The following is a 21,656-nucleotide window of genomic DNA, read 5'->3' on the forward strand; positions in this document are numbered from 1 at the left end:
CTGGGTATAGGGCGGTATATAAGTCCAATAAATAATAATAATAATAATCCCACTAGTTGGTCACCAATGCAATGAAGTGCAAGGGGCAAGGCTTCTCTCTCTTGTGGCCCCAATCTCTCATTTCAAGCAGGGCATGAAATAATTCTATCCCATGCCAAAGGGAATTCTTAGCTCCACACTCATCACCTCCCATCCTGTTTCCCCAAAAAGAGAAGGGTCTCCGGTGCGGTAATGAAATGAAACCAAAGTGAAGACAGCTCATGTAGATATGTCCATAGATTTATTTCTTTAAATCGCTTTATATATTTATACTATTTTTTTCCAAAACAATCCATCCGACACACTCACACACGCCCCCTCCCCACCCCTGATCCCAGGAAAGCAAATGATTGAGATGTCGAGCTGCGTCCCAGAGCAAATGTCCCAGGATCTGCTCGCAGAACTAAAGTGGCTAACAGCTGCCAGATTCATTTCCACCCAGGCTTCCACCCTATTCTGTTGGGTGCAAAGATAACTGAAACAGAGGTCACTTTATGGCTCTTTAAAATGCACCCCACACAAGAATGGGGACGGGGAGAGACAGAGAAGAGGGGAAGCAAAAGAAGAAGTTGTTGCAGGCAGAAAATAAGTGGGAAGGATTATGAGAGATCAGCGGAAGGCGAGAATGGATGAAAGTATCAGGGGGGGAGCAAAACGGAAAGAACAAACTACATGCAAGGAGGGAGAGAGAAAGAGAGACTGGGAAAGGGGGAAGGGATTGCACAGAAAGACATCCAGGTTGGAGAAGAAAGCATCACACGTGGGACATCTGCCGTCCTCCCCAGCCAAAGGTTCTGCTAGTTCGACTTGGACCAGATCTTTGCACTGCCTCTGAGCCTGCAGAGAAGGAAATGGTGTTAGCATGAGTGCGAGCAGGAATTTTCGCCTAAATTAGGGATTTTATAGACACTACGTGGTTAATGGGACGCGGGTGGCACTGTGGGTTAAACCACAGAGCCTAGGACTTGCCGATCAGAAGGTTGGCAGTTCGAATCCCCGCGAAAGGGTGAGCTCCCGTTGTTCGGTCCCAGCTCCTGCCAACCTAGCAGTCTGAAAGCACGTCAAAGTGCAAGTAGATAAATAGGTACCACTCTGGCGGGAAGGTAAACGGCGTTTCCGTGTGCTGCTCTAGTTCGCCAGAAGCGGCTTAGTCATGCTGGCCACATGACCTATACGCCGGCTCCCTCGGCCAATAAAGTGAGATGAGCGCCGCAACCCCAGAGTCGGTCATGACTGGACCTAATGGTCAGGATCCCTTTACCTTTTACGTGGTTAATAATCACCGAGCCCCAAGGTAAGGGAGTTGAACTGTAGGCAAAACACAAGGGGTGTGGGTGTCTCTCTGCTTTTCTAGCCCATGTGCAGAGAGAAGATGGCCAGCCTTGAACAGGATTCCACCTCACCCTTTGCCTTTGGAAGCCTTTTTGCTGGCCTGGCGCTGGTTGGTACCCGGAGCCGGCTCCCGGAGTTCAGAGAGATGCTGCTCAGGATCCTGGGATGTCGCTGCGGCGGCGGCTGCTGTCGTCACTTTAATTGTCTTCTTCAGATTTGCTACCTGCTGGGGCAAGAGGGCAGGAGGAGTGGGGAGGGAAGAGAAACAAGGAGAACAAAATTAAAGTGCCCAATTGAAAGCAAACAAACAACAGCATAGTTCATTATCCTGGAGGCAAAAAAACCCCTATGTATGCACCAAGAATACAGGAAAGTTCTCTCCTGGCAGCTCAAGGAGAAGGTAGCTAGGCAATGCCTCACCAGACTTAACTGAGGGATGTTATCTTCTCTCAACAGCCCATTCAAGGTGTACGATTTCTGATTTAGGAGGGATCTGTCTCTGCAAATGTTGCTACAGAGTTCTCTGGTGTCCTGCACAGTTTGCTGCAGGGACTTTCCATTTAAACTGAGGCTGCATATTTGTGCGTCATCTGATGTCATAATGATGTCAGATACTGATGATTAGGTTGTCAAAGTTGGCCCACAGGAGTAGGAATGATAAGGATATGGCCTGCCAAGCAAAGGAAGTCCCCCATCCCTGCTCTACACACACTTTATGACAGGTTAACTAATGCCAGTGTACTGGAAGAAGCAAAGATCACCAGGGTCGAAATGATGATCCTTCAACATCAACTTCATGGGACTACAGTGGTACCTCTGGTTATGTACTTAATTCATTCTGGAGGTCCGTTCTTAACCTGAAACTGTTCTTAACCTGAAGCACCACTTTAGCTAATGGGGCCTCCCGCTGCTGCCGCTGAGTTATTTCTGTTCTCATCCTGAAGCAAAGTTCTTAACCCGAGGTACTGTTTCTGGGTTAGCGGAGTCTGTAACCTGAAGTATATGTAACCTGAAGCCTATGTAACCTGAGGTACCACTGTAGTCATGTTGTGGGGTGCCCGATTATCGTCTTCCAAAGCAACTACTCTATTCTCAACTTAAAAATGGAAAATGTATTGCTGGTGGTCAACAAAAGAGGCTCGAAGAATCCCTCAAGGCAAGTCTAAAAATATGTAGTATAAACACCGACAACTGGGAAACACAGGCCTGCGAGCACTCCAGTTGGAGAACAGACTTTACCAAAGGTGTCATGGGTTTTGAAGACGCTCAAACCCAGGATGAAAGGGAGAAACACGCTAAGAGGAAGGCACGCTTGGCAAAACCCTCACCATGATCAACTCCTGCCTGGAAACCTATGTCCCCACTGTGGAAGGATGTGTGGATCCAGAACTGGCCTCCACAGTCACTTATGGATTCACTTTTGATACCATGTTTATGGAAGACAATCTTACTTGGCTACGAGTGATTGCCAAAGAAGAAGAACGAATTGCATCTCTGAGTTTAATTCATTTGGGGGAGAGTGTACCGTAGCCGCTCAGTGTTCCAGGACTATAAATGCAGCATAAAACCCTATGCTTCACCACCATGTTAGATACCACAGTCCTGCTCGCTCACCTCGCTCTCAATCTGCTGCTTGAGACCCAGCTGCTGCTCTTTGTGCTGATTAGCCCGGCTCACTTGTTCTTCGATGCTCGAAAGGACGACCTCACAGCCCTGGCACCTGTAAGAGGCAGGCAAAAGGTGAACAAGGCAGGACAGAGGGCTACAAAGCAGCCAGCAGGTGAACACCTGATGAGAGAAGCACAAAGGCTTAGAGAAGCAGGAGGAACACAGGCATCAAAATACAATTCTGTAGAATTATAGGAAGCAAAGAAGTGGGAAAGATGGCAGAAGAACATGGGATTTATCATACAGGGCTGCAATACATACATAAAAATGCCATCATTAGGTTTTGCCACGGCTAGGGCCAGGGTTATTTATGCCACAATCCCACTGGAAATGCTCAGGGTGCAACCACCGAAATTCAGCTTCTGAAGCACCTCAGCTTTTAATTTAAAATAAACCACAAGCACACATACAAAGTTGTTAGCCCTTACTGCTATAGTGTAAGCTTTTACTGTGCAACCTTCCAGAGAACAAAAGGTTCACAAGATACAAATCCCACAATTAAAACGGAAACTTAAGCAATAAACATAGAATTCAAATATGCCAATGGGCTTGTCCGATATTGAAACATCCCTGCAGCGGCTCACTGCCAAGTCTGAAATAGTTTTTGCTCAGGTTCTAGAGGCTGCCAAGGTACAGAGGGAAGCCCTATGGGTCACATAAACATCTGAAACTTGGCTTTCCTGAAATGAAATTAAACTGTAAGAGGGCTACAACAGCACAAAGAAATTTGCTCAAGTAAAGAACATAGCATGTAAAGTGGAAGGCCTTCCAACTCAGAAGCTCCACAAATACAAATTCACGGTGCAACTGTGACCCAGTGGTTCTTATCTACCATTGATTGTGGCAGCTCGTATGGTGCAGAAGGGAAAGCAAAATGCCACGAAAGCTCATCTCAGGCTGATGAAAACAATAGCAGCCAAGGAAGAGGTTCTATTACACTCATATTTTCGGTACCAGCTGGGGAAAAAAAGATTTTAAAATAATTATCAATAGGTGTTTTGGTTAAAGCCTGTGATGAACTATGGGGCTACTTGTGTGTAAACGCTTGCACTCCTAGAGTTTAGTAATCAGTTTCAAAACTGTCCCTCTCCGCGCAGCCATCGGTGCATGGCTGCCTTAATCGCTGGCAGAATCCGTCAGTGGGCGTTTCCGGAATTTCTTCCAACATAAGAGTTCTTTGACAGAAACTCTACGCCTAGATTCTCTACGTGACAGCTTCCTGCGCAAAGTGGGCGTCCCAAGAGGAGGTCCTGAGCTCTCCCCGCTGTTCTCACTGGAAGCGTCTCGGAGCTGTTCCTCCGACTCTGTTTCTGCTGAAACTCCCCCTCTCCCCCTGCTGGTTCCCTCCTCAGCATCCGAGGGTCTCCCAGCATCCTGGAGCCCCTCCACCACTTGGAGCTCCGATGGCAGTTCCCTGACAAAGCCCAATCTCAAAAGTTTTAATATCAGCTTGTGAAGGAGCCAAAGTAGGGTGTACCTGATGACCCATATCATAACACAGTTTTGATAAGTGGCTATCTGGGGTGTTCTTCTGATTCTTCAGCATGGCATTAAGTACATGGGTTGTAGTTAAGGGGAGACCCATCCCTGCCCCAATCTAAGCTGCTGGAATACAGCATCAGCAAAAGGTAAGCCTGGGTCCCTGGTATCTGAGGGCTGGCCCTTCTTCCACCTGCTAACAAGCAGTGCCAACAAGCTTTTGTTTTTTGTTTTGCAACCTGGGAATCGTCCCAGCTTTCTGGTTTTTTTGTTTTTGGGTCATACCTGTTTCTGATCCTTGAAGTAAAGAGAACGTACTGCTTTAAATGCATTGTTGTAGCTTTTTGCGGGGAACTAACAAAGGGAGATGTTCAGGAATTAAAATGTTTGGTGTATGAAGCCACTTAGCCATTCTCACATCATAACACAAAACGGTTAGCGAAAGAAACACATGGTGGGCACTGTGGAGCACCCAACAGTGTGGCGCCAAGGAGGAGGAGGAAGAAGAAGAAGAAGAGTTTGTATTTGATATCCCGCCTTTCACTCCCCTTAAGGAGTCTCAAAGCGGCTAACATTCTCCTTTCCCTTCCTCCCCCACAACAAACACTCTGTGAGGTGAGTGGGGCTGAGAGACTTCAGAGAAGTGTGACTGGCCCAAGGAGTCTCAAAGCAGCTAACATTCTTCTTTCCCTTCCTCCCCCACCACAAACACTCTGTGAGGTGAGTGGGGCTGAGAGACTTCAGAGAGGAGGAGCGGAGACGCGAACCCGGTTCCCCAGATTGCAAGTCCACCGCTCTTAACCACTACACCACACTGGCTGTGGAAGAAAGAGTTGCTATTGTTAGATTCCACCCTGCAATAAGGATTATGTCTAGTTCCTTCTGTCAGAAGAACTCAGCTACAGCATGCCCCACTGGTCTGTGTTTGGCCCATGCAAGTTCACCAAGTCTTCCTTACCATTCCTGAAGGGTGCGGGTGATGGCGCTGAGCTCCTCCCTGCGGATGTCCCTCCCAATGCTGTAATCGACCTCTAATCGCTGGTTGCGTTGGTCCAGGCTCCCCCGCAGTACATCTGCGTACACGGCCTCAATCACCAAGTCCTCCAGCTGACGCACATTCTTCAGCTGAAGCTGCTCCAGCAGCACTGCGTACGGAATGCACTGTGGGCGGTGGTGGGGATACAAGCTGGCGTGAGGCGCAATCCCCCCAAATAACGAGGAGGACAGGCAAGAGAACAAGAGGCACATAGATTACCTTGAGCTTGGAAGCCAACGTGACAACAGACAGATGGCGCAATTTGTTCTTCTGAGCCTCTGTTAACGGAGGCAGATTCCCGGCTTCGGCTGCTCTCAGGAGACAAGAAAGAATAGCTATTATCACAGCAGGTTCGATTCCCTCAAATCTTTGTTGCCAGCTTTGGATTAGGTTCCACCGTCTCTTTCCATGCTCCATCTTTTTTCCAAATTTCTATTCTATTATTTTTGGGTCAGTCTCAGAGGCCCTGCTCTCAAACTGCTAAGGTGGGTTCTCCCCTTCAACAAGGGACAAACATTTACATAAGCAGAACACATACATACACAGTGATTTTCTCCCCCCCCCCAACCATTCAGTAATCCTACACACACACACACACACACACACACACACACACTTTTTGGGATATAGACCCTGAAAGCAACAAATCCAGAGCAGGCCAGCAAGTCTAAATAAATGCAGCTTCTGCGTTTCAGAACATCTACCCACCCCATTCAAATAATGTTTGATGTTATCGCTACCAGTAAAGGTAAAGGATCCTTGGACGGTGAAGTCCAGTCAAATGGGACTATGGGGTGCAGCACTCATCTCGCTTTCAGACCGAGGGAGCTGGCATTTGTCCACAGGCAGCTTTCTGGATCATATGGCCAGCATGACTAAACTGCTTCTGGCACAACGGAACACCGTGATGGAAGCCAGAGTGCATGGAAACGGCGTTTACCTTCCCACCACAGCGGTACCTATTTATCTACTTGCACTGGTGTGCTTTCAAACTGCTAGGATGGCAGGAGATGTGACAGAGCAACAGGAGCTCACTTCATCACAGGGATTCAAACCGCTGACCTTCTGACCGGCAAGCCCAAGAGGCTCAGGCAGAAAGTGCAAGAACAACGGCTGAAGAGACAAGGGAAAAGTTTGGGCCTATTATTAAAAAAGTGAATGAGCATGATGCAGCCCTCTCCTTATTGGAACTTCAGCGTAAAGAGAAGAACCTAAAACTTAGATTGGTTCCTGAAGGGGAAGGGGACAACCTTGTGCAATTCCTTACAGAGAACATTATAGCTTTTTGGCAAGAGGAATGGGAGGAAGAGGACGAATTTGAGATAACAACAGCCTTTCGACTGGGCAGAAAGCAGGATAAAAAACCAAGGGATTGTCTAATTACATTGAGATCAAAAGAAGAAAGAGATAAAATATTGAACTTGCATTATCAAAAGGCGCTGGTGATCCAAAACTGTCAAATACAGATTTTTAAGGACATTCCCAAATATATTTTAGAGGTGAGAACATATTATAAAAGCCTAGCAGACCTCCTGAAGAAAAACACCATACCATTCAGATGGGAGTTTCCACAAGGATTGTCCTTTAACTTTAAAGGAAGGAAGATTAAAATAAAAACAATTCAGGACAAAGAACAATTTCTGGAGAGATACCTGGAGGATCTGCAGAAAGGAACTGTGGAGGAGGGGGAACCACCTGATATAGCAAATCTGTCATTTGGACTTTTACCACCACCATCGGAGGAAGAGCAGAAGCTTGGAGCAGTTGGAGGAACAGCTACTTAAATACAAAATGTCTCTGCAACTCCTTAGTTGGAATTGTAACGGCTTGAACCTTTCTCGGAAAAGACGACAAGTATTTCACATTTTGAAGAGAGAACAATTAGATATAATATGCTTGCAAGAAACCCATATTGCCAGGATACATAGGAAATTACTGATAAATAAGAGACTTGGTCAAGAATTTATCTCATCAGACAAAGTAAAGAAAAGAGGTGTGGTGATTTATGCAAAGGAAAAATTGGCTCCAAAATTGATATTTAAAGACGAACAAGGAAGATACCTGGCAATTGAAATACAAATTCAAGGAGAAAAGATCTTGATTGTTGGAGTATATGCCCCAAATGAGGGGAAGGCCGAATTCTTTAGGAAGTTGCATGAGACATTAGTTGACTTTTTAGACTATAAAATCCTAATGATGGGAGATATGAATGGAGTTGTCTCAACAAATATGGATAAAGCACAGAGACAAGTGATTTCAAAAGAAGGGAGACTACCAAAGACCTTTTTCGAAATGACTGAAACAATGGACTTGATTGATATTTGGAGAACAAGGAATCCTCTAGAGAGAGAGGGAACTTTCTTCTCTGAAGCAAAAATGACATGGACAAGAATAGACCAAATTTGGATTTCTAGCAGTCTGGCGTCAAGAACAAAAAAAGTAGAAATATGTCCAAAAACGTGCTCCGACCATAATGCGGTGAAGATGGAGATGAAACTAACAACAACTGGATCCTTTAGATGGAGAATGAATGACACCCTATTTAAGGATGAAGAGATCCACAAGAAGGCCCTTAAAACATTAAAAGATTACTTTGAGATCAACAGGAAAACAGATGTGGAAAAAAGAATAATTTGGGATGCAAGCAAAGCCGTGATGCGAGGTTTCCTAATTCAACAAAATTCTATAAAGAGGAAGCAACAAAATGAGAAGAGGGAAATTTTTTTAGAAAAAATAAAAGAAGGAGAGAAGAAGCTGAGATCCAAACCAAAGTCCCATGAGATTTTGAGAGAAATAAAGTTTTATCAGATGCAGTACATGGAGCTTATGAACCAACAAATAGAATGGAAGATAAAGCAAATGAGACAAAGAACCTTTGAATCAGCGGATAAATGTGGGAAACTTCTGTCATGGCAACTGAAAAAAAGGCAGAAAATGAACACTGTAACAACTCTAGAAATGGATGGAAAAATTATCTACAAACCCAATGAGATAAACAATTGTTTTCAAAGTTTTTTTAAGAAATTGTATGCACAAGGGCCAATCAACGAACAAGAAATAGAAGAATTTATCAGAAAATACGGTCTACCAAAAATTCCAGAACAAAGTAAAAGGATCTTAAATGAGGAAATAACAGAACAAGAAATAGAGGGTGCCATCCAAAATATGAAATTGGGAAAATCACCAGGACCAGATGGCCTGACGGCCAAATACTATAAAATGTTGAAAGAATGGTTGATACAACCATTGAAGGAAGTTTGCAATGAAATTTTGAAGGGGAAAAAGGCACCTGAATCGTGGAAAGAGGCTTTCATCTCACTTATACCGAAAACAGAGACTGAGAAGAACCAGGTCAAAAACTACCGCCCTATATCTTTACTTAATGTGGATTACAAAATTTTTGCAGACATTTTGGCAAAAAGATTGAAAAGAGTGTTGATAGAAGAGATTCATAAGGACCAAACAGGCTTTCTCCCAGGTAGACATATGTCAGACAATGTGAGGAACATTATAGACATTTTGGAGTTGCTGGATGTTGACATTAACAGGAAAGCAGTTCTGATTTTTGTGGACGCGGAGAAAGCCTTTGACAATATCTGTTGGACTTTTATGAAAAAGAATCTCCAAGGGATGGGGGTAGGCCAAGGTTTTGAAAACGGTATAGGTGCAATATATTCTCAACAAAAGGCCAAGTTAATTGTAAACAATGTGGTAACAGAAGAAATACCTATAGAAAAAGGTACACGGCAGGGATGCCCAATATCCCCTTTACTTTTTATATCAGTCCTGGAGGTTTTGTTAAACATGATTAGAAAGGACCAGTTGGTTAAAGGAGTCCAGGTCGGAGTTAGACATTACAAATTAAGAGCATTTGCAGATGATTTAGTATTGACTTTGCAACAGCCAGACACTAGTACTAAAAGAGTATTAGAACTAATTGAAATATTTGGTCGAGTAGCAGGTTTTAAATTGAATAAACAAAAAACGAAAGTGTTGGGGAAAAAAATTAACAATGGAAGAAAGAGAGAGCTTTCAGAATGAAACAGGCTTGGAAATAACAAAAAGGGTAAAATACCTGGGGGTAAACTTAACATTTAAGAATGTGAATTTATTTAAGGATAATTATGAAAAATGTTGGTCAGAAGTTAAAAAGGATCTGGAAATATGGTCAAGGTTGAAACTTTCCTTGTTAGGCCGAATTGCTACTATTAAGATGAATGTATTGCCTAGAATGCTGTTTTTATTCCAGACGTTGCAGATAGTGGATAAGATGGACTGTTTCAAGAAGTGGCAGAAAGACATATCAAAATTTGTCTGGCAGGGCAAAAAGCCCAGAATTAAATTTAAGATTTTAACTGATGCAAAGGATAGAGGGGGGTTTGCCCTGCCGGACTTAAGACTTTATTATGAATCAGCAGCTTTCTGCTGGTTGAAACACTGGCTACTTCTTGAGAACACTGACATTTTGGATCTGGAAGGGTATGACAATAGCTTTGGTTGGCATGCATACTTATGGTACGACAAGGTAAAGGTGTATAAAAGCTTTAAAAACCATATTGTAAGGAAAGCATTGTATAACGTCTGGATTAGATATAAAGATTTGTTGGAAAGTAAAACCCCTAGGTGGGTGTCACCAATGGAAGCTAGGGAAGTAAAAAAGCTTAATATGGATTCTAAATGGCCAAAATATTATGAGATTTTAGAATATGATGGCGAAAGGGTGAAACTTCAGAGTTATGAGAAATTAAAGCCTAAGGTTCGAGACTGGTTGCACTACCATCAGATAAATGAGACGTTTAAACAGGACAGGAAAATAGGATTTCAGAAAGAGAAGTCAAAATTAGAAACAGAATTGTTGGAACCCAATACTAAGAACTTATCAAAAATGTATAACTTGCTGTTAAAATGGAATACACAGGATGAAATGGTGAAATCAGCTATGATTAAATGGGCACAAGATATCGGTCATGATATTATGTTTGCTGACTGGGAACAGTTATGGACCACCGGTATTAAATTTACTGCATGCAATGCTTTAAAAGAAAATATTATGAAAATGATCTACCGGTGGTACATGACCCCAGTCAAGCTTGCAAAAATATATCATTTGCCTAGTAATAAGTGTTGGAAATGTAATGAGACTGAAGGCACTTTCTACCACCTTTGGTGGACCTGCCCAAAGGTTAAAGCTTTCTGGGAAATGATCTATAATGAAATTAAGAAGGTCCTTAAGTGGACTTTTCCTAAGAAACCAGAGGCTTTCCTTTTGGGCATGGTGGGCCAAGTGGTGTCAAGGAAGGATAGGATTTTCTTTATGTATGCCACTACAGCAGCAAGAATTCTACTGGCAAAGTATTGGAAGACGCAAGAACTACCTACTCTGGAAGAATGGCAAACAAAGGTGATTGACTTTATGGGATTGGCTGAGATGACGGGCAGAATCCGGGACCAGGGGAAAGAGACAATGGAAGAGGACTGGAAGAAATTCAAAATATATCTTAAAAATAATTGTAAAATTGAGGAGTGTTAAGATGTCAGGGGGTAAGAAGTAAAGAATTGCAGCAGTAAACAAAAAAACTTAAGAAATTTTTATGAAAGGGAATTAAGACAATGGACCTAAGGGTTGCTAAAGAATTATTAAACAAGGATGCAGGGATGGGGAGGTATGGGGAAGTCAAAGAAAGAAGGGTATGAACTGATGAGCTTGAAGTTGTATTGTTTTATACTGTTCTTTATTATTTGTGTGGAAAATTAATAAAAATTATTATAAAAAATAAAAAAAAAAGAGGCTCAGGCGTTTAGACCACAGTGTCACCCGCATCTAACCACCCCATTCAAACAATATTTGCTGTTATTGCTACCGCTCCAGAGCCTGCCCAAGAACTGAGAGCCATTCTACTTATATGCAGCACAAGCCCACCGTACTTGGCCAGAGGCAGTAGAAAAAGGAGTTGCAACAAAGAAGGGGAGGATACAAAAATAGAGAAGACAGAGCAGATTAGCGAGATCACAAGCTATTGGACAATATCCACAATACTTCAATATCCAATGGCCCCATTTTGTATCCTCATCTCCTTTCTGATCTATAGAAATGTCGCCCACATCCTTCTGCAATTCTTGATCCTAGGCAGGATTGGTCCTGAGCTTGTACACCCTGATTTAGGATAAAGGTTTTTATTTTATTTCTCCAGATCCCTTAATCGCATTGGCTCTGCTCTTGGTTTTCTATACCTTCCCTCACAATCACAAATGACAATTCCTGTTTCCCAAGAACAAGAGAAAACATACCTAAGTAATCTGAGTATGTCCCATACGCAAAGACTGTGAGCAGGCGGAATACAGCGGCGAACTCACTGTCAGCTAGCTGAAGGAAAGGGGGAAGGGGGGGGGGGAGAGAAACACCAGCAGAAACATGAGAAATGACAAACATTCTATTTGCTTACAACATCCTTTCCAATCTGTCTCAAAGGGAGCACAAGTTTAATTGCTAATGAAACTGAATTTTGCCCTTGCTCTTTTATTACACAGGATTCTTGCCCACAAAGGTTGTGAGCAGTGAATATTGTGGGCCTGTTTCATGAACTTCCACCCCAGCTGGAGAGCAACTTAGGCCAAGTTCTCAGGAATATGGTAAACCTTTGTATAGGCTGTACTGCTCTAGACAAAGGTGGGGGCTCACAAGATGTAGTGTCCCTCCATATAATAATTTTACAGTCCCTGTATGCAGAGAACTAAATGCTAGGCAGAAGAGTTCTAGCGTGGTCTTCTCTTAGAAACGCCAATTTTCTGTCATTTACTGACATATGTCTCCACTGCGGCCCAGAATAATCCATTCAAAGGTCTACCACCTCAATGAGAACCATATCAGTGTGTGTTTGTTGCACACACTCCTCACAACTTTCCTCATCTTAAAGGTAAAGGGTGTTAGGGTGTGAAACCTTAGATGCTGGCAAGTTAGCAATGTCATGTGACTTTAAGTAGTCAAGCTCGTTAAGTTGCTCATTATATAAAGAGTGTTTGTTTTCTCTGCCTCGTGGGGGCGTGAAGCAAAAATGTCTGAAAGCTCCGGAGGTGTTTCTGTTATCTTTCTGCAATAAACCTATCTTTGGAAAGACAGGCTTCCCTGTGTCGTTATTTCTTTGCTGCTGAGACTCTGAAGCTTGCACTGCAACAAGTATCTCTGCACTGGACTTAATGCTCTGCAAAGAGAACTGTTGCTGGTTGCGCAGCGAAAGCGTTTACTGGACCAGTACACAGACTCTCTTAGGTTATGGCTCTTTCTATGTTTCTACAGCTGTATGGTGTGCAGAGAAAGTGAAAGCAGCTTTCGGATGAGAGAAGACCGGCTTGGTCGTAAATCCAGCTCTTAAAGGAACTGAGAGGCTGCAGAAAGTTGAGAGAGCTGCATAAGTGAAGATTTACAGCTTCATTAGCTGCAAAAGGCTAGCTTGACCTCCCGTTGTGTTTTTGTTTTGTTAATAAAAACAGAGGGCGGTGGTAGGTTGCTAGTGAAGAGACGGAAGGAAAAAGTTTAAAAGGCTTCAGAGGAGGTTGGAGGCATCTGAAAAGTGAGTAAAACAAATCCCAAGGGGAAAGAGAAGCAAGGGCACACAGAGGGAGTAGCAGCCGACCCCAAGAATGGCAGTGGAAAATTTCCAGGTTCCCTTTACAAAGTTGAACTCTGCTAATTACGTGCAGTGGTCTAAGAGGGCTCAAGTCTGGTTGAAAGCCAAAGAAGTGTGGGCTGACTATGTCCAGAGGCGAAAGCCGTTTGTGGCTGTTGCAGCAGATGCCACAGCAGAGCAACAGGCTGCTGCACATGCTCAGAACAGGGAACATGATAAAATGGACACTAAAGCTAGATGCATGTTGATGGTATCGATAGACGATTCCCAATTACCTCATGTGGAAAATTTAAGGTCTGCATTTGAAATTTGGGAAGCTCTTAGGCGAATTCACCATAGAGCCACCATAGAGAGTGGGGGAACTAGCAGGCAGAGCTGTAAGGAAGCCTCACAAGTGTCTGCTATGGCCAGCAAGTCATGTTTTCGATGTGGCAGCAGGTTTCATTTGATAGCAAAGTGTCCAGAAAAGCAACAGGAATTTCAACAGTCCAAGGTCAGTTTCCGGAGCTACAGGGGAAGACGAAGTGAGAACTACAAGAATCAACGATCCAGAGGGGGAGCAGGTGCTGATAAGGGACTATCTGCAATGGCAGCACAACAGAGTCCTAAAAGGAGCCAACAAACCTTGAAGTGGATTATTGACAGTGGAGCAAGTCACAGTTTAGTTCCAGCGGCATCTAGTAGCAGCTTGATGAACTGCAAGACATTGCCAGTTGCAAAAACTGTGACTATAGCAGACAATAGTAAACGAGAAATGAACCTTAAAGGCACAATTTATGTTAATTGTTTGCAAACTAACCTTCCTGTTTTCGTTCTTCCAGGAATGAAGAATGGACTTTTGAGTGTGTCATGCCTGGTAAAAAGTGGTTTTAAGGTTGAGTTTGAAAATGATGTGTGCACCATTTCGAAACAGGGGAAGGAGCTAGTTAAAATTCCCTGTGAGGATGGGTTTTTTGTTTTGGATGAAGAGCAGTTAGCAGCAGGTAGATGTTCAAGAGGTGAAGCGCAAGCTAAGTGTGTAAATAAGGCTCCTCATACAGGTTGTGCACATCTACTACACAGAAGGTTAGCTCATATATGCTTTAAGTATGTAAGCAAGATGCCAGATTTAGCTGAGGAGTGTAACATTAAACCCTGTCCAGATTTTCTGGATTGTTGTGCTTGTAAACATGCTAAGGTTAAGACATATAACTATCCTAGATCTGATAGAGTAAGCAAGAAACCCTTTGAACTTGTGCACACAGACGTGTGTGGCCCTATGCCAGTCAAATCGCTTGGAGGTGCGAGATTTATGCAAATTTTGGTGGATGATTTTTCAAGGGCTAGTTGGGTTTTCTTTCTGAAAGAAAAATCACAAGCAGCTTCCATCCTGATGGATTGGATTGAAGAAGTTGAATGTAAATTTGACACCAGGGTGCGTAAAATACAATCAGATCGTGGTGGGGAATATGTGAACCACACGCTGGAGACGTGGTTAAAAAGGAAAGGTATAGTTCATAGACTTACCAATCCCTATTCACCACAGGAGAATGCAGTTGCCGAAAGAAAATTTCGAACATTACAGGAAGCCATTGCTGCTTTGCTGTTTGATTCTGGACTTCCACAGCGGTTTTGGGCTGAGGCTGCACTGTATGCGAATTATACTTTTAACAGAGTGTACAATAGCACAGTAGGCAACACTCCTTACTTCATGCTATTTGGGAAAAAACCAAAAATTGATCATCTAAGAGTTTTTGGATGTCGTGCTTATGTGCTGGTGCCTAGGGCACAACGTAGGAAAGGCGATCCTAGATCTAAAGAAATGCTTTTCTGTGGTTATCAAGCAAACACAAAAGGTTGGAGATTTGTGAATGTAGAAGGCAATCAAACAAAAATCACAATCAGCAGAAGTGCAGAATTTTGTGAACAGGATGGTTGGAATAAAATTCATGGAAATACTGACATACTATTTGATGTGGTGAACAGTAACAATGAAACTCAGGCCCCAGGGCAGGTATTAGTTCCAGAACAGGCTGAGGAATTTGAGTCTGAGGACGAGGGTGAGAAATCGTCTAGTTCACCCAAGTCTGTAAAGTCAGAATCTTCTAGCTCTAAAAGTTCACCCGTACAGCAAGAGAGACGTGTAAAGTCAGAATCAGAAAGTTCTTCAACTACTAGTGACAAACAGGTGACGACTAGTGATTCTGGGTCAGAGGGGGAAACTGAAGGAACATCACAGGAACCGTTAAGGCGTTCCAAGCGTGCCAACAAAGGTATACCTCCTGAAAGGTACCAAGCTATTAGTGTTTGGGCTGGTTTGGCAAATTGCGAACCTGAAAGTTTTGAAGAGGTTGAGCAATTACCCCAGGAGGAGGCCAGTAGGTGGCGTGAAGCCATGCAAAAAGAGTTGAATTCTATGAAAGAACTGGGTGTGTTTTCCATCACCAAACTGCCAGAAGGTACCAAGGCAGTAAGATGTAGGTGGGTGTACAGGATAAAGACAACAGCGATGGGGAAACCAGAGTACAAAGCAAGGCTTGTAGCTCGAGGTTTTACGCAAAGAGAGGGGTTACATTATTCCGAAGTCTATGCACCCACTTCAAGGAGTGAAACCCTTCAGGCACTATTAGCAGTTGCTGCTCAGAAAGGGTTCAAAGTGAATCAATTTGATGTCTCTACAGCTTATCTTCATTCAGACTTGGCTGAAGAGCTCTATATGGAGCTACCGCCAGGATTGAAAGTTGGTAAATCAAATCAGGTATGGAAACTACATAAATCTATTTATGGACTCAAGCAATCTGCTCATAATTGGAATGAGTGTTTGAATGATGTTTTGGTAGGCATTGGTTTTAGCAGGAGCAAGGCTGACAATTGCTTATATTTCAGAGGTTCAGGAGATGCTCAAGAATCTTTGCTTGTTTATGTAGATGACCTGATTTATACTTCAAAGACACAAGAACAAGTAAAAAAACTAGCCAAAGAGTTAAATAAACACTTCAAAGTTAAGAATCTTGGTGATCTGAAGGTTTATCTTGGTGTTCAGATAGATAGGACCAAAAATGGCAGTTTTCTACTGAATCAAAAAGGCAAGATATTGCAAATGTTGAAAAAGTTTGGCATGACGGAGTGTGCAGGTGTTAGAACGCCAATGGAAATGGGTTTTGTAAAAGACAATGAGTTCAAGGATAGTGCTGAATTCAAGTGTGCTGAAATCTTTCAGTCAGCACTGGGAAGCTTACTTCATCTTTCGCAATGGAGTAGACCAGACATTGCTTACGCTGTTAACTTACTCAGCAGAGAAGCTTCAAAACCTAGTGTAAATGCATGGAAAGGAATTCAAAGAGTGTTAAGATATTTACAATACACCAAAGATTTTTGCCTTGAATTATCTTCTGAAGGACAAGCACAGATTACTTGTTGAGCAGATAGTGATTGGGCAAATTTAAAGGATAGAAAATCAGTGTCTGGCTGTGTAATAAAATTTGGTAACTCTCTGATTGGGTGGAGATCCAAGAAACAGAACCTGATTGCTTTGTCGTCAACAGAAGCTGAGTTCTGCGCCTTATCTGAGTTATGTAGAGATCTAGAATTTTACAAATGCTTGGCACAAGAGATGTATGAAAAGGCCATCACTCCAATCACTGTATGGGGTGATAATCAACCGTGTCTTAAGTTAGCACAAAATGGGCAGTTTAAAGGTCGTACAAAACATTTGGATATCCGCTTTCAAAATGTTTGTCAAATGGTAAAAGCAGGAATTGTTAAATTAAATTACTGTCCCAGTCATGAAAATCAAGCTGATGGTTTTACAAAACCGCTTGGGTTTCAGCGGCATGAAAACTTTTGTGAAGAAATGGGTCTGAAGTAATTTTGTTTTTGTATTGCCAGCGAGAGGGGGTGTTAGGGTGTGAAACCTTAGACGCTGGCAAGTTAGCAATGTCATGTGACTTTAAGTAGTCAAGCTCGTTAAGTTGTTAAGTTGCTCATTATATAAAGAGTGTTTGTTTTCTCTGCCTTGTGGGGGCGTGAAGCAAAAATGTCTGAAAGCTCCGGAGGTGTTTCTGTTATCTTTCTGCAATAAACCTGTATTTGGAAAGACAGGCTTCCCTGTGTCGTTATTTCTTTGCTGCTGAGACTCTGAAGCTTGTACTGCAACAAGAATCTCTGCACTGGACTTAATCAATGCTCTGCAAAGAGAACTGTTGCTGGTTGCGCAGCGGAAGCGTTTACTGGACCAGTACACAGACTCTCTTAAAGGGACCCCTGACCATTAGGTCCAGTCGTGACTGACTCTGTGGTTGCAGCGCTCAATCATCTCGCTTTACTGGCCGAGGGAGCTGGCGTACAGCTTCCGGGTCATGTGGCCAGCATGACTAAGCCACTTCTGGCGAACCAGAGCAGCGTACGGAAACGCCGTTTACCTTCCCGCCGTAGTGGTACCTATTTATCTACTTGCACTTTGATGTGCTTTCGAACTGCTAGGTTGGCAGGAGCAGGGACCGAGTAACGGGAGCTCACCCCGTCGCGGGGATTCGAACCGCCGACCTTCTGATCGGCAAGTCCTAGGCTCTGTGGTTTAACCCACAGCGGCACCCGTGTTCCTCATCTTGGCTGGCTGTATTTTAGAGGTGCTCAAATTGCAACTTTTTGTAGCTAAGAAAATGCAATCCCTGCTCAGCCAGAAAGCTTACTGGATGACTGTCACTCAGCCTAGCCTACTGCACAGGAAAATGGGATAAATTTATAATCTAGCCAGATTTTCAAGCAGGTTGAGAGGGTGAAGAGCAGAATACCTATTTTTCCTCCCTGCCACTACAGCAAGCTTTTCTTACTGTGTATTAGGATTCTGTGCTGTTGTCATTGAAAAGTATTTGAAAGAACACTGTATGACAGCTTAGGAAAATGGTATACTGGCAATGGTTTCCATATTGACTTCTCTGGCAAATGACCCCTAAATATCAGTTATGGACCTTCTAAGCACTGCAGAGGATGCACCATGTAGAGCACTAGCTAGTCCTCACCATAATTCTTGCAAACTAATAGCATGCCAGGGAAGACACACTAGCCTTTCCTTAATGCCACCCATCGTGAGGGAAAATCAGCAGCCCTACAGGGAAGCTTGTGTGCCATTACTGATGACCTCATTCCAGAATCCCAGGTGGCTTTCAGGAACCCCAGAGCTCCACAAATGCCATATGAAAAGCGCCTACACATAGCATGTTTTCTTCCATCATTATGGGGAAAGGCCCCTAATCCCCATTCATTATTACACGCCAGTTTGTAGCAGATAGTCAGCGAGAAACCTGCTGAAGCTGCTCATTTAAACCTAGTGCAGAAATAAAGTTGTCAGGTGGTGTGAAACACTGAAACCCTGCTTTGTAGGGGAAATGTATGAGGTGTGTGTGTGTGTTTGTATATATATATAGATATATATATGTATGTAGGTAAAGGTAAAGGGACCCCTGACCATTAGGTCCAGTCGTGACCGACTCTAGGGTTGTGGCGCTCATCTTGCTTTATTGGCCGAGGGAGCCGGTGTACAGCTTCCGGGTCATGTGGCCAGCATGACTAAGCCGCTTCTGGCGAACCAGAGCAGCGCACAGAAACACCGTTTACCTTCCCGCCGGAGCGGTACCTATTAATCTACTTGCACTTTGACGTGCTTTCGAACTGCTAGGTTGGCAGGAGCTGAGACTGAGCAATGGGAGCTCACCCCGTCACGGGGATTCGAACCGCCAATCTTCTGATCGGCAAGTCCTAGGCTCTGTGGTTTAACCCACAGCACCACTTTGTGTGTGTGTGTGTGTGTGTGTGTGTGTGTGTGTGTATATATATATTCGTGGTGCTATGTCAGAGCTGAGAGAGGCTGCCTTGCCTACCCTAAATAGAGGTATGAGGGTTTACTCCAGTTTGGGTGGAAGGGAGTGGATTCCTTCATCTACCTGCTTAGAGCACCATAAGATTCCCTAGGCCTTCGTCTCCCACATCTCAGAGCTCACCTCGCGAACGTTGGGCATGTCCAGCAGTTCCCCAAAGACGTAAATGCCAGGGGCTTCGAGCACTTGATGAATGAGGCTGGCCAGGGCAGCTCCACGGGCAGATTTCGCCAGCAGCAGGAACTGCTCCTGGTTCTGTCCCGTCACCTTCACCTCGGCTGCCATGATGTCACCAAGTCAGCCTGCTTCAGGGCCAGACTGCAGCCTCCACAAGCTAAAGGAAGGAGCAAGTTGGACAGCTGAAGCTTTCCCTCCCATTTTTTCCCCAGAACAAAAGAATCCACGTTAAACATGTACAGTGGTACCTTGGTTTGCAAACAGTCTGGTTTGCATACATTTTGGATTACAAGCACATCAAACTCGGAAGTGCGTGTCCTGGTTTGCAAACTTTTTTTGGATTACAACCCATTTTTGGGGGATTATGAACAAAATTTTTTGGGAGGCCCCATTGGCGAAAGCGTGCCATGGGTTATGACCTGTTTTGGTTTACAAACGGACCTCCAGAACGGATTATGGTAGTAAACCAAGGTACCCCTGTACATTTACACAGAATAGGAACACAGAATTGTACCAAGACTAGTGAAGTGAGGTGAGAGAATATATTCTCTGCTAGAAAATTATCCAGAGAATATTCTCCACAAACTATAAATTCTAATGTAAGAACCAGTTTTACAAGCCACCTTTAAAAAATTTAGTAAATAATAAGTCAAGCTCATATAAACAGAAGCTGGACGGTAAAAATTTTTTGGTTAACTCCTTAACAATCCAGGTGGCCAAAGAAGGCTGCCTTCCTAACCCAATCCCACCCATGTCCCACTTACTTGGGAGCAAGGCCCGCTGAATTCACTCGGGCTTACTTCTGAGTAGACATGGTTAGGGCTATGCTGCAGTTTACACAGGCAGCTACACCCTGCCAACTCAGGGCTGTGTGTAAGGTAATAAAGAGCACACAGGCAGATCCGTTTGGGTATGCAGGGCCTGGTCCAGGGAAAGGAAAGGTAGGTGGTGATGGGGGAAGGAGAGAGTGGGGAATGGAGGGTGAGGCATGAGGTAGAAAGGGAGGTCCACCACCTGCTTTTCAGGCATAGCTGTCAACTTTTCCCTTTTCTTACTATGCGGAATAAGGGACTTTCCCTTAAAAAAAGGGGAAACGTTGACAGCTATGTTTTCAGGTGAGTGGTCCAGGGTCGGTCCAATACATTTTGGTGCCTGAAGTGGACCCCCAAAATGGTGCTCCATTTCCCCTATAAGGAAAAAGGGGTGAGGGAAGACTACATTTTTTAAATTTTATTATTATTATTATTATTATTATTATTATTATTATTATTACATTAAGGACAAGGTGGGGTGGGGAAAAGAATGATAACCGGGGTCTGCTGCCCCTGTGGATCCTGTTGCCTGCGGCGCTCGCCTCACCTTGCCTCGTGCGTGGGCCAGCCCTGAATAAATAAAGGTCAAGATCCGGATCTGCTGCCCCTGTGGATCTTGCTGCCTGAGATCCCCTCTCCTCTTGCTTCCTGGGTGGGCCGGCCCTAGCAGTGGGGGCCCCAGACCCACCTCCCTCTCTCTCGCCTCCTCCTCCAGCCCAGGCAGAGGAGACAACCGCTTGCCAGGCCGCTCCCTACCTGAGGACTTTCCCTTTCCCGCTGCTGGGGAGACCCTCTCTGCCAAGAGACAGACCACTTCCGGGTTGGCGGCGTCACAGCTGCCCTCCAGGCCACGCCTCCTCGCGCCGCCGCCTCATTGGCCAGCTCTTCGCTTGGCCACGCCTCTCTTTGCACTCCACGGCGGAGTCGCTTTCCGAGCGGCGAGGTCGCCTCTATCAAGGGGCTTCGGCCGTGAGTCTATGTTTGCTTTCGTTTGGGCGGGAAATCGCCCGTGTGTTTTTACCTCACGTTTGCCTGAGGGAAAGTCCTGTTCAGCTAAGATCATATTAGTCTATTTCCTTCATAAAATGTAATAAATCGCAAAAACACACACACACCTCAAAAGCGGTTTACGAAAAGCCAAAACGGTTAAAACCGCGAAAGACATTCACAAGCCCGCGCTTGTAAAAATATACGAAAGTTAAGATGGTAGATTACCTCAACTTTCTAAGCACTTTACATTGTGGGCATATAGGAGAAATAATATAAGTCGGTGCCAATCGCCAGCCGCACACCAAAATCCCGGCCAAATAAGGCTCCCTCCTAAAAAATAAAAATACAGATCAAAAAGCGCAGTGAGAAAACATGCCCGCGCCTTTGCTCCACGTTGTGGCAGTTTTAAGGCTGGCTCTTCGCCCTGATCAAGAGTACAGGATTTCCTTTCAGCGACAGGAATTTTTTTTATTAAAAATAAATAAACGAGGCAGAGTACCTCTGAGCATGTGCAAAGTACTCCCCGTTTCCCTCACAAAACCTAATCTCTTTCCCACTGGCTCTATCAGAGTTTCCCAAACTTAGGTCTCCAGCTGTTTTGGGACTCAAAGTCCCATCATCCCTAGCTAGCAAAAACCAGTGC

The 21,656-nt window shown here is 44.1% G+C and overlaps 1 protein-coding gene and 1 long non-coding RNA gene across 3 annotated transcripts in view; both read right to left on the minus strand.

Annotated features, from left to right (window-relative positions):
- The window catches only part of LOC307206918, a 249,753-nt gene that overhangs the window by 52,738 nt on the left and 175,359 nt on the right, over positions 1-21,656 (minus strand). The gene's annotated exons all lie outside the window — the stretch shown is intronic.
- COPS7A (COP9 signalosome subunit 7A) lies at positions 262-20,904 on the minus strand. 2 transcript variants are annotated; one of them, XM_079960357.1, is made up of 8 exons: positions 20,780-20,904; positions 19,158-19,368; positions 11,843-11,918; positions 5,774-5,862; positions 5,477-5,679; positions 2,986-3,091; positions 1,443-1,594; positions 262-876 (listed from the first exon to the last, which is right to left on the minus strand). In XM_079960357.1, exons 2-8 carry the CDS (start codon positions 19,317-19,319, stop codon positions 837-839), a joined length of 828 nt encoding a protein of 275 aa, XP_079816483.1. In that variant the 5' UTR covers positions 19,320-19,368; positions 20,780-20,904; the 3' UTR covers positions 262-836. The 2 variants fall into 2 exon arrangements, with proteins under 2 accessions (XP_079816483.1, XP_079816484.1); XM_079960358.1 differs by lacking the exon at positions 20,780-20,904 and adding an exon at positions 20,571-20,727.

Source organism: Podarcis cretensis, assembly GCF_951804945.1.
Source record: "Podarcis cretensis genome assembly, chromosome: 17".
Classification (NCBI taxonomy): Eukaryota; Metazoa; Chordata; class Lepidosauria; order Squamata; family Lacertidae; genus Podarcis; species Podarcis cretensis.